General features: G+C 40.5%; 1 protein-coding gene across 1 annotated transcript; it reads left to right on the top strand.

Annotated features, from left to right (window-relative positions):
• The first annotated feature begins 714 nt into the window (after positions 1-714).
• LOC108065934 (uncharacterized) lies at positions 715-2866 on the top strand. The gene has a single exon (XM_017154196.3). The coding sequence runs from the start codon at positions 785-787 to the stop codon at positions 2804-2806; it is 2022 nt and encodes a 673-aa protein (XP_017009685.2). The 5' UTR covers positions 715-784; the 3' UTR covers positions 2807-2866.
• The last annotated feature ends 11058 nt before the right edge of the window (positions 2867-13924 follow it).

Here is a 13924-nt window from a genome sequence, read left to right as displayed (position 1 = left end):
AGTACCAAAGGACCAAAGGAAAGAACAACCTTTTTTTGTCGCATGCTCAGCGCGGATTTTGACTGCATAAAATATGAAATTAAATTGCTAGCCAACAAAATGGCGCCGGGGAAAATGACAAAAATATGAGACAGAAGTGCAGAGTCCCCGTCTTTTTCCCCAACACTTTCCGACCCCCAAAAGCTCTTTTGGCACTTTGTTGCGAATTCTCTTGGCGCTGTCGAGTTGATGACTTTCAGCTGTCGCATTTCTTTTCAGAGTTTAGCAACTGCAGTGGAACCAAACGAAACGGCTGTTGGCACCTGGTTAGCCACCAACTGAATGTGGATAAGGATGTGGATACAAGAGTTGGCATTTTATTTGACGGCAAATATTGTGGCCCCTCATGGGTAGTTTTGTAACACTTGCAAAAAGTTTTGTCAAAAATCGTTTTCTAAAATGAGTTTTCGCTTTGAAAATACCATTGGTAATCATATCCATACAATTTATATCCTTAAATTACTGATACAAAATACTATTAGGCCTATATATAAAATAATATTATAATGAATAATAAATATTATATAATACTTTTAAAAGTATTAAGGTTATATTAATTTTATCAAGATAAGTTTAAACTTTAAAGTTATTAATCCAATAGTTCGATTTCCATGAATATTTTCTTTGGGGTGGTAAATAATTTACTTCGTAGTAAGCCATGACTTTCCTGTCTTGTTAGTTTTATTTTCCAGAATTAAATCATTCTTCCCTCCATTCGGAGGCCTAGTTTTGACCCATCAGCATCATGGGCGAGAGAAGCTTTCGCAAATTGGGCCTGGGTGTGATCCTTACAGCCCTGGTCCTCTACACTTTGCTTTTCATGGACACGCAGATCTACGAGGCTGGCGGAAAGATACATAATGCGTTCTTTGTGAACACAGATGGATGTCGCATTATAGCCATGGATGTGATGAACCCGACCATCGCCAAATACACCGATTGGGAGTGGAACGACGAGCGATTCCATCTGGAGTGCCCGTATCAAACGTGGTTTCGAACGGAGGTGGCCAACGGGGAGTGGTACCTAAAACTGACCCGCGACATCGATAAGATCCTGGAAGAAAACGATCTAACCAATGACTGGCAGATAAAGTGCGTTTGGTACCAGATGATGGTCACAAGCCGTTATAAAGTCAAGCTTTACCGTAAAAAACAGTTTTCGCTGGAGTTTCCATATGCCGTAAAAGTTCCCAAGGGGGTGAGGCATTTGCGAGTGAAGTGCATGAATACTTTTACAAATAAATCGTTGCACGATGATGCCCATTTCTTCGTTCAACCGCCGCCGGAAAAATTGCTGAAAAAGGCGCCACCCACTTTGAAATTCTGGGATCAGGAGAAGGAATCGAATAAGGAGACACCTCCGATCTCCGTGATGATCTTGGGCCTGGATTCCGTATCGCATCTGAATTTGCTGCGCCAAATGCCAAAGACAGTGCGTTATATGCGCCAGAATATGTCGCATGTGGAGTTTTGGGGCTTCAACAAGATAGGCATAAATACCTATCCCAATTTGATAGCCCTGCTCACGGGTTTGAGTGAAACAGAGTCGCTGGAGTATTGGCAGCGACAGAATTGCATGGATGATTTGCCGCTAATTTGGAAGGAGTTCAAGAAGGCCGGCTATAATACCAGTTTTGCCGAGGACATGGCCACCTACTCGATGTTTTATTATGCCAAACCGGGCTTTAAGCGACCGACAACGGACAATAATTTGCATGACTTTATGGTGGAAATGTTTGTCATAAGGCAGCACAGTACGATTTCGGACACCTATTGCGTGGGCGAGAGGACCTTGGTGGATATGCTCCTGGAGATGAACGATAGATTACTGCCTCACAAGCAGCGCTACCCCTTCTTCTCCTTCTATTGGTATGCCAATGGCTTCCACGAGTTCTTCAATTCTCCCCGTCTCGCGGATGGAAGATTTGAGCGATTGCTGCGCAGTCTCGATGATGCAGGTATTACCAATAATACCATCATACTCTTCATGTCGGATCATGGCCTGCGATGGGGTCGCTTTCGTAGGAGCTTTCAGGGAATGATCGAGGACAGCCAGCCCTTTTTGTCTGTCCTCTATCCCGACTGGATGAGGAAAAGGTATCCCGCGGCCATTAAAAATCTAGCGGGAAATGCCCGCAGTCTGGTGACCACCTACGATCTTCACGAGACCTTAAAACATATCTTGGATCTGCATTCCCTAAATGACAAGCCCATTGCTAGGAAAACGGAGGAATTGTGGAAGCTCAAAGGCTTGGAAACCCCGAGGGCCGTCAGCCTGTTTCTGCCCATTCCTCCGTGGAGAACCTGCAACACTTCGCATATACCCAGTGAATTTTGTCTCTGCCACAAGCAAGTTTCCATACCCGCAACCAATCGAGTGGCCAGGAAGGCAGCCAGCATTATAATAGATTATATCAACCAGCTGATGGCCGAGTATCCCGTTTGCATTCCCTTGGAGTTGGATTCCATTGAGAGCGCCTATTTCGCAGCTCCCGAGAGGGATGGTGACTTTTACATCGAGGGGGGGCACAAGAACGTGTATCCCGAGCAGGGACCCTTTTGGGAGAAGCGGACCTACGAGGACAGGGACATCGTGGTGCGGCTGAAGACCAAGCCGGGAAACGCCTATTTCGAGGGAATGACCCGCCGGCAGGGAAGCAAACTTTCGCTCGTCGGCGATGTGGTTCGAGTTGGCGACGATGGCAACAAGAACAATGACTGCATCGAGAATCCCCTGCTGGAACCATTTTGTCACTGTGCATTGTAGATTTTTCAGTTTGTATAAACTATGAGAAATATGACAATAAACTTATTACAAAGATGGTTTCTATTTCTGGTCTGTTTTTAGAAAATTAAGGAAAATGTTTTATGCCCAAGGTAATTGCTAAAGATTTTCTACACTCACTTATTTAAAAAAGGGACTAAAAAATTAAATAGTATTGAATTCAAAATTACTTATTTATTATTTAATTAAAAAATCATAATATTCAATACAAAGCATATTAAATTTTAAGAAATTTTTTTTTTAATAATTAAATCACGGTGGTAAATATTAACTAAGTGGTTAGTCTTTACTTTAAGCATTTACCCCCAACTTTTATGCAAACTTTGGAGGCCAAGTTTCCCACCCATATCCTTTAGCTCCAACCAAACTAAGCTCCAGTCGATTTTTCTGCACTCGTCTTAAACAGAAGACTGGCTTCAATAGCTTCTGGTCGTGGCAGAGCATCATCCCCCGCCAACTATCTGTGAGTTATAACTTTTGATTTTGCACGTCGAACTTCTACCAATTAGTGGCCACTGCCGCCGGTGGCGAGTCTTTAAAACTTTGCCGCATGAGTTGGCAGATGCCAATGGAGCACCTGCGGGGGAACTTTTGAGGGATATACTATGGCTATACCCATACTATACATAGACGGCATGCAGGTGGACCAACTGCGATTCCGAACTAATGGCATAAGCCGCTTATGTACCATGTACTCGTACTCGCAGTTTGCTCTTACTTTTAACCCACTCACCAGCAAAAACTTTTTTAGGATTATGGCAGATTTACCGAGCGCACACATATAGCCAGGGAGAAAGAGACAGATAGAGGGGGTGCGAAAGAGAGGGGGCTAGGGAGCAAAAAGCGAACGCTTTATAGTTTCAATATTTGCCTTGTCCTGTTCGGGGTAAAATCCCCTGGGCACATAGAGCAGCAACGCTGCACGGATTTATAAATGGACTGGCAAACATTTGGCCAAAAAACTTTAAGAGCAACAGAGACAGAAAGGTCTTACAGAGAGAGATAGACGGAGAGTCAAATGTTTGCTCCGTTTTAAAGGAGTTGAGTTTTATTGTTTTTAGCCAATTAGTCTTGGTCTCCAGCCCGTCTCGGCAATCGTCTTGAATCTCTCCCCAAGGCGTCCTTAGCCGAACGAAATTTATATACACTCGTTTCGGGGCATCCTTGGAATCCTTTGGCGTCGGCCAAGAGGAAGTTAAATATGTTTTATGGATCGCCGTATAATTTGAAGCACCGGAGCAGCATCTGCTTAGTCACTCAATTTGTTCGTTGGCGTGGAATAAAAATATTAAATACGGTATAAAAAGCTTTCATTAAGAAAAATAAAAATAAATAATCTAGAATTTTTTAACTCCCTACATATAAAATATTTTTGAAATGAAAATGAAAAATTTAAATTAAATTTAAAAATGCGAAAAATGTTTACCTCTGAAAACAATAGAGTATAACCAACTTCAACATGCCGTTTTATTTCCCTGCCTTATTTTCATTTTGCGTGTGAAACTGAGAAACATAAGATAGCCGGATAAATTCCATTTTCCATGCTTAAGTTGCTGCTAAAATGATTTATGTGCCGAGTTTATTTATTGCACCTCAATGAATCCACATTTAAATGTTTCGCCAGAGGAGCAGGAAGAACCGTAGAATTTAACGGACATCCGTAGGTACAAAAAAACACATTCAGGGATAATCGAATTGGAAAGCGGAAAATGAAAATGAAAACTGCCAACTAGAACATAAAATGCATTCAAAGCTTCAATTGTTGAAATTTCCCAAAAAAATAGGATATATATGTTTATGTGAATTATGTTATTTATGGTTGACTGGGGAAGGAATGGGATCAGCAAACAAAAAAAATAATGTGTAGATATAAAATTGCCAAACGGATGCTTTGTTGGGCACAAGAGGATACATTTTGTGCATTCGTTTGGAAGGATTTCAGCTCCTTGTTTGCCTGTTCAAACAGATTGCGAGTAATGCGATTTAAATGATTTAAATTATGCAAGCAGAAAGTGATCGGATTCTGAGAAAATAAACCCAAATCCGAATGAATTTTTCTTATAAGCTCTGAATGATTGCTCTCCTGAACTTATCTTTAATTTGAGTAAATGCCAAGTCTGATTATTAACCAATTATTTACGTTATGTTCCTCAATGATAAATTGAAAATTCCCAGCAAAGTTTAGTATTAATTTCGAACGTCAAAACTACATAATTATTTGCAACAGATAATCAAATTAAATTGATATCTCCCATATTACAACCAAATGCATATAATATTTCCATCAGTTATTAGAGAACCGCACAAAGAAGCAAACCAGGACAAAGGATAACTGACGCAGACAAGGACAATTACAGGGAGCCCAACTGAAGTGGAGTGTCCAGGATGGAAGTCGAGTGGCAGGACGACCACAGCAACCACAGCCGTTCATGAGGATGCTGAAAACAGGAGCAGGTCAAGTGGTTCCTACTGTAAGGAGGAGCATTACTAAGGCAGAAATGAACCAGAAACTGCTGACCCAACAGCAAGCCACAGATATCAATGAGCCAACTAATTGCCCAGGTTATAGCCAGAATAATCTATGTGATTGGTCAAACATTTTCAATATTTCCTGAAAACAGCCACTGCCAACTGAATTTCCCCAAGGAAAACCTCAAGAATAAAGCACTTTCCACCTTTCCCTTGTTTTCCCTGCAATTCCAAACAATAAGTTGCCATTTTACTGCCGAATGCTTAACCTTGTCCTCAATCGTAAAGGGAGCAGTCGCCTCCCGTTTTTCCCTCGCTTTTCCTCCAGATGTTGCCCGAGATTATTTTCACCATTTTCTTTGTGCCCTTTGTTCGGCTGCCTAGAAAAGGAAAAATTGCGAGGGAGAAAAGGGGCGGAGTTTTTGTGGGCTGGAGCCTAATCAGATATTTACGCCACAGGCGGTGGCTCAAAGTAGAAAAATATCCAGCGGAACACCTCCATTACACTGAAAGAAAATTAATTTACCATGTCTTATTTTATCTTTTACTATGTAGAAAAAAAAAATATATTTTTAAGGTATTTTTTTAATTGTCATGAGATTAAAGGTATCAATTTAAGTTAGGTACATGATTTTTCTCATACTGTACCCATATTACATTTGAGCTTTGGGCTTTCGATTCTCGCTGGGTGTTAAAATAAATGAGGAGCATTTAAGGCCAAATCCCCATGGTAAACCAACCTCATCCGCAGTCCGAATCCAAATAGGAATCGATATGTGAGTCCTTCTCTTTTTCCCACTCCCTTCATTTTCTTTGTTTCCTGGGAAATCCGTTTGCTGTCAAGCTTTTACTTAATTGGCAGCATTTATCAAAAATTTCATAACAATAATGCTGGCGAATTCTGCATAAATTTGAGACTGCTGGCATAAATCCCCAGACACATACATCTGCATCGGAACGTGTCCAAGTAGGAGAAGCCCAGAAATCAGGTCGCAAGTTCCACTTTCTTCTCGACTCTCGAGCTCCATTGTGTGTTCCCTGTTTGATGTGTTGTGTGTGGGAAAAGAAAGTGGGGAAATGGGGGGTTCTGGGAAAGAAGAAAAGTTTGTGGGGCACATTTCACTTGACCCGCTTGGAGGATTGAGATCCTCGAGAGCGAATGGTGAAGGGAAATGGCATGGAAGCAGTCCGAGGAGCAAATAAAGTTTGCTAAACATTTTCATTGTAGGCCAAGGCAAGTATTTTATACAAGTTGAGATTGAATGCGGATACATCCGCTTAATTGACCGACTCCTCCGATAAATTATCTCCCATTACGAGCGTAGGATTAACACCCGATTGCATTCGAGGCGCTTTAATCGCTGCTCAACCGCAATATTCCCCTTTCCCCCCGGAATTGCACTTCCGGTTCAATTGGCCAACCTCGAAACCGGAAGGATATTGCGCCTACTGCACAAATTGGGGGCGTGTCCAGTTGCTGTTTCCCCCTCCTACTCGTTGGTTTATTGTTAATGAAAAGGCAGTGCAAAGGGGTTTCACTGTCTGCCATTTTCCCTCTGCACTTCCACATATGAATAAATTATTGATATCCCAAATTCACTTCGATGTGGAATTTGGCTCTCAGCATTCCAACACTCACTGCAAAAATGCAAATATTAAAACAGTTATGAATGTGAGTGCCTCTTTGCCACCCTTTTAATCCCCGTTGCTGGGGAATCCTTAATCCTTGACTGCCCTCCCAACAAATGAGTATTAAAGGGGGGAAATGGGTTCTGGAATTTATGGGGAGTTGGCATTCTGTTCCCACATCACTGGCATATTTAAAGTGTTTGCAAATCACGGCTTTGGGAATTAGCAGGGGGTTAAATAGGGGATGGGGTAGCACGGGGATTTTCATTTGGTCAGCTGCACAATTCTGACCAAATTGGCAAACAGCATGGGCAAAAGGATGAAGGCCTCCAAATGAGAAAACCAAATACGAGATGTCATGCGGGTTGGCTATGCATTCAAATTGGGTTCAGATGAGAGGTGAAAACATGAGGGACTTAGGTGGATATTAAGGGGCTTACAAAGAGAAAGCTTACACCAAATTTAATTAAAATAATAAATTGCTCTTTAAAAATACTTTTATTATGATGAATTAAGAAGCCACAAACTGGTTAGCTGTTGTAATGTCAATAAAATTATCTTGGAGGTTTCACTTGCTAACCAAAGAATAAACCAAAGCACTGAGCTAAAGAAACACTGACGAACAATGGCTGGTTTCAATCTGCAGGATCCAAAGGAGAGGATGTGCAGGACATCCGACCAAGGCAACCACGAACTATCCACGTCACAAACAGGAGCAGGAGCAGACAAACAGCGGAGACAGCCGACAAGGACGATAATCAACTGGTAAACAGCCGCAGTTTCCATCCCAATCCCCATCTCCTCCTTCCTTTGACTTCAAGGACCTCGCTCGTCGTTCAACTGCAGCAGCAATTAAGTTTCCCAGGTTCCGTAATTGCGTCAGGAACGGACAACGAAATCTGCCACGCCCCATTAGCCCCGCCCACAAGTTAGTGGTTGCCATTAAAAAATCATAAATTATTCTATCACAGTGTTATCCTTTTTTAACAGTTTCTATCCCCAATATCTTCCACTCGAGTTTGTAGGAAAGCATTTTGGCTGGCAATAAAGTGCTCTTTGATTGCTGTTGGATGTTTATTGTGACTTTTGTTTTATTTCTTTTATTGCCACTAAAGAAGGAAAAGAGAAACGCATCTGCTTTCTGTTTTTCGTCCATTTTCATTGCATTTTCATAGCCTCAATTGTTAATTAATTTCCTCGTCTCTGTTTTTTCCTCTCCTTTTTTCGCTTTGTTTTTGTCGTTCTGTTCGGTTAATTGCCATTTTCTTTTTGTATTTTCACTCGTTTTTTCTTCAGTTTTCTTGAGAACGAAAAATATTGCCAAACCGATTGCACTCTGCTGATGAAGTCTTTAAAAATTCAGAGTTGAACCATCAGAGTGATATGGCCTTCCTTTTCTCCCCTTTAATCTCTTGGTAAAGGATATCCTGATTCTGGCAGCCTTGAGACAGGATTTTGCTTTACTCTCCGCCATAAATTGTAAATATACTCGGGAACTTGAGTGAAATCACAAGATGAGTCATAAACTTTCGAGAAACAAATCGTAAAAACGGGGAAAACACAAATTCCATTTGGCAAAGTGTGGCATAAAATGCCAAGGGTTAACAGGATGTAATTTATTAAATATTTTTAAAAATGTGTGTAACTTACCAAAGAATGGAAACAGTACTTTCCGATTTCCAGTGCTTTCTGATTTCCACTTCAATTTCTCTTATCCCAATATTTAAGCAACCTTTTGGCCACTTTTCCCCATTCATTAATCAATTCCCCATCCCTCCTTTCCACACTCGTCACACCCCAAAGTTCAATCGGAGCAGAAGGAGATGTTGATATATTACTAGGGACAAACTCCCCTTGATTATTTCTTTAATTAAAGCTCCCGCCAACTCATATCCTGCAGAGAGGGGAAAGTGGCGGAAATTTAATAAAAATGTCGCAGCTGAGCTGTGCGAAAGGACCTTCTCATTCTCTTTTTCAATTTCCCCAGGGACCTTGGCAACCTCCCACGATAATTATGAAATGGAACTCATTTTTTCAGCTGTCGCAGGACCAAGTTTTTCCAGCTGCGAACTGACCACTGGGAAAGCTTTAAGGTGGAAAATAGGGAAAGAGGAAGAGTAGAAGATGTGAGTGAGTGATTTGCATGATGATACTTTCTCCTTCTTCCCTTTTCTTCCTCTTACCACAACCGCATCCACATGAATAAATTCCAATGGCCAATTTTGGACAAACTTTGTGGCATGTGGAGGATGAAAAGAACAAGGAGGAGGAGGAGGTGCTTTACACGTGGTGCCAATGTCATCCAGGCAACATTCTGACAATTTGTGCAAAACAAATAGGAAAAGCCGGAGGAAGAGTTTCCCTGCTGAATTATTCATAAATATGCAACGCATTTCCATCTTGTTTTAGGTTCGGTGGAAAACTCACCCAAACCGATGACAGGCCAGGCAAAAAGCGGATACAGATTTGTCGAACTAGAATCCTGCGAAGGTGAGCTTGACATTGAACATCCTTTTTGGCGTCGAAACGGATGGGAGATATTTCCTTGATATTTACTGAGACTTGGGGGCCATGCAAATCGGATGAAGTCAGTTGAAAGGAATATCCATTGATGGGATTACTTTAGATATAATATAATGTTATACCTTGTATATTATATATTTGCATTTAATTTCTTTGTGAATGCTTATAAAATTATACTGTAAAGTTTTTTTTATAGCAAGTCTAAATGTTATACGAAACTTAACTCTTATTTTATTGCCTACAGACATTTTTGGTTTCTGCCTTTCAAACCCGCATTATAATTTATCCTACCTACTAAATTCTCTCATTTCCTCTTTATATTGTTGGCCTGATCCAAAACCAAACAGTTTTCCCCCAACCATTTTCCTTTTTCCGCCTGAGAATTCCTCTCCTTTTTTCTCTTTACAGACGTTTTATGGTTTTGCACTTAGCAATTAACGAGTTTACTTTTTTTAGTGCTACTCCCAGTGCCCGCATCAAGTGGACATATCCTCCCCACTCCTTTCACCACTCTCTCTGCTTTCCCCACTTTCTCCCCCTTTTGGAACCCCCTTTCGCCTCTCCTTTCACCACCCAAAAACACCTCCCAGTTGGCTCGTTGCTCTCAATTAGAGTGTCACTTCCGTTTGGAATTTAGTTCGCTGCTGGACAAATTTACCTATGTGCAGGTGCCATCACCTCCGCTTTTCCCTACCCCCTTTTCCACCCACTTTTCCGCCTTTTCCAGCTGCCATAAAAACGGAACTCGGACACGAACTGCATTGCGGTCTTTTCCTCTTCGGGGGATGCTTAATGGAAGCAGGATAAGGATGTGGATGTGAATGGGGATGTGGATCAGGAGAGACTCCGACTGGATCCTCTTTGGGTTCGTTGGGAAATTATTGCACTTCAGAGAGTGGTTAATTTAGGAGGCACTGTGAGGGGTTCAACTGAAGTTCAAGGTCCGAGAAAGAATTTCCACCGGGGAAATTGCCATTTCAATTGCATTAAATTCTGTTCGCGGACAAGGGAAACTTCTCACCAGTTTCTCCTCAGTTCTGGCTACAAATGAATGCACATTATTCTTTGGAGTTTCCTCACTCTTATTACCTCTCTTACAATCACTTTCAACTTGCTTTCTGTGAGGAAAATGCAGCGGAAATTATTTCTAAATAAAAGTAGCAGACCAAAGAAAATGGGAAAATGTCAAAGAAATTTAAGAAGTGGAAGGGAAGTGGGATGTTATGGAAAGGCAGGAAGTATTGCAGTGAAAACTCTGATTGAATTGGTGTCAAGGAATCGGAAAATACAAACAGGTGGGAAAAAGAAATTTCAACAAGAAAGGAAGCTAGCTTCGGCAAGCCGAAGCTTATATACCCTTGCAGATCATTCTATTAATTTACAAATCACAAAAATGTTAAATTTCTTATTATTTCACATTAATTTTTCGATCGTTTCTATCACAGCTATATGATATAGTAGTTCGATTTTTTAAAAATTAAAATCGAAATTCGGAAATATTTCAAAATAGTCATATCCCAGAGTAGAAGGGAATGTAATAAAAACCAACAAAGATATAATTTTTTTCCCATTAATTTCCATTTAATTTTTCGACCGTTCCTATGGCAGCTATATGATATAGTGATCCGATTTAAAAAACAAAAAAACCGAAATTCAGAAATATATAAAAAAAAATATTCCCAAGAGTAAAAGGTAAAATTTCAAAAAACACCGGAGCTAGAATTTTTTTACGTTTTTTTTTTTTGATCCTTCCTATGGGAGCTATAAGATATAGTTGTCCGATCCGGTTGGTTCCGACATATATACTACCTGCAATAGAAATACGACTTTTACGAAAGTTTCATCCCGATAGCTTTAAAACTGAGAGACTAGTTTGCGTAGAAACGGACGGACAGACGGACAGACGGACAGACGGACGGACAGACGGACAGACGGATATGGCTAGATCGACTCGTCTTGTGATGCTGATCAAGAATATATATACTTTATGGGGTCGGAAATGTCTCCTTCACTGCGTTGCAAACTTCTGACTGAAATCATAATACCCTCTGCAAGGGTATAAAAAGTGGAGTTTCCCCTGGAGTGGTTTTCATTTCCGGAAAAGGTTCCAAACACATGTCGCTCCTCACCTTTCACTGGCCTTTCCACTTCAATTTTCCTTGCGGTTTGCCTTCGAGCTTTTCATCTTCCCTTTTCTTCCTGCGGTTCCTTAGCAGGAAGTCAACATTAATTATAGGAAAAGTGCCTGCGAACCCATTTTCACATCATTAAAAATTATTTATGTAGGCCAAGTCGAGGATAACAGGAAGCCAGGATACAATTTAAGCGGAATTAATGTCTGTCTTCGGGTTTTGCTCTCTCAACAGATATAAAATAGCAAGGAAGGCCTTTCAGAATTTGGACTGCTAAAGAATTCGCGAATCTTCGGAATCGCTGTGTCCGTTTCATTGAAATTTGCATAATTCGCTGCGAATTTTGTGGCCAAAATTTAACGAGCCACACAATTTGTCAGCGGACTATCTCGAATTATTCATGGGCAGTCAAAAAGGCAGGACAGGTGTGAAAGGTGGGAAACTCTGTCTGCGGAGCAATCAACTTTTGCGTCTATGAATTTGTAATTCTGGAGAACACAAAAGTTAAATGGAATGGAAGCAGACGAAAATTAAATGCCGAAAGGCAGAGGTAAAGGAGGAAATGGGTGGCTAAATGTCTGGAATTCTTCTTAAAGTGAGTGGAATTATTCACCGTCTGCATTGTTATTAACTTTAATATAAAATTAGGTAAACAGCTTTTTACTGGACTAAAATTAATATTTATGACCTTGCTAACTTACATGTTGTATAATCTGTAAACCAAAAATTAATTAGTGGCCATTTAGAAACAACATTAGACAAAAGCCAAAACGCAAATAGAGCAGCAATGTACAACTCAGGATGAAAATGAAATGAGGAGAGGAGTGCCTGTACAATCGGTATATTACCAAATGGGAAAACAATTTTCGAATTTATTGGGAAATACCAAAAACCAAACGAAATAATGCAGATGGAAGGGGAATTGGAACATTTCATTTGTGGCCATCGGTAAATAATTTAGAACTGCTGCAGCGACCACTCTTCCACCCAATCCCCCGGTTTTCCCCCTTGATATATTGACCCGATATCCGCGACTGAGCTATTTAATCAACAAATTATACGGACAAACAATGTGGGCGGTGATGCGGACAGGGGCGTGGCATTAGGCAATGACAATTGAAAATGACAACTTGGAAAACAGAAATGACAGCTTAAATTTCAGTGCTGTGTTTTAGATAATAGAGAATCCCGTGAGAAATTTCGATTGATGAAAATAAATGAAAACGGAGCGAATTGTGAACCGCAGGTCTTTTAATTTCATTTGATCGATTTCCTTGTCACGGCTCGAATTTCATTTTGGCATATTTGGCAACTTTTCTGCTAGATTTTTCCGACGCTTTGCCAATGCGATTCAGACAATATCCCGTCACAATTCTCTCAGCCGATTTTTCAATTTGACAGAGGGGTTTGTTTGTTTATCAATCGATATTGTTTTTGGTAGGATACCCGAAAGTGCCTCTTTAATATTTACTTCATTTTGTAGTATTGAATGAAGTATTCATGTCTTGAATAATTGTCTTCGGACAGTTGGCATCTCAATCCACGAATTCTTTAGGATTCCAAGGATGCCCACCATCTCCATCATCCCCTCAATCATCATCATCCTCATCGATGAATTCGCACGTGACCCAATGCCATATACACTCATAGAAATTTTTACCTAAATACTAGAAAAGTCGCCCTAAAACCGAGGTCGCCCTAAAACTACGGAAAATTGTCTTATTATACGGGTGGCTAGCCCTAAATATACGAAAAATCGCCATGGAAAATATTTTTTAGGGTTAGTTTTTTCAAAAAGGCAAATTTTCCCTGTTTTTTAGGGCGAATTTTTATGAGTCGCCTCCAAAAGTAATTCCTTCTTTTTAGGGCGAAATCGCCCTAAAACGCAGAACAAAATAGCAAAAAAAATGTTCTGAAATTGCCCTAAAAACAAGGAAGAGTCAAACGAAATTTTAAGACGCAATTGATGGATACATATGTAATACATGTGTGTATGTGTGTGTGGTTGACAGGTCAAAACAAGTGAATGTGTGTGTATATTAGGGCGGACCTTTTTCTATGAATTTTGATGCTGAGCGCATTTGACTTTAGAGAAGTCCACCCTTTTTCTTCTTCTTTGCTACTTTTCGTCCGTTGTAGTGGCAAGGGTGGGGGTAGAAAGAGTTGCATTGTCTAGACTTTGTCATAATTTTTCGGGCGCTTGGCAGTGACAGACGTCTTTGTTTGAAACCTTTTGTTTGTGAAAAAGTTAAAAATGTAAACGCTATTAAAGGACTTGGGAGGTGATTCATTTTCTGTTTTCTGGTGAGTACTTACATATATAATTGTGCAATTTGGATATTAATAA

This window comes from Drosophila takahashii, chromosome 2L, assembly GCF_030179915.1.
Source record: "Drosophila takahashii strain IR98-3 E-12201 chromosome 2L, DtakHiC1v2, whole genome shotgun sequence".
NCBI lineage: Eukaryota > Metazoa > Arthropoda > Insecta > Diptera > Drosophilidae > Drosophila > Drosophila takahashii.
The sequence above is the reverse complement of the archived record's forward strand: the minus strand, read 5'-3'. Positions and strand labels throughout refer to the sequence as shown.

Bases quoted from the DNA above. Each gene is read 5' to 3' on its own strand.
- LOC108065934 (XM_017154196.3), top strand. From the start codon at position 785: ATGGGCGAGAGAAGCTTTCGCAAATTGGGCCTGGGTGTGATCCTTACA.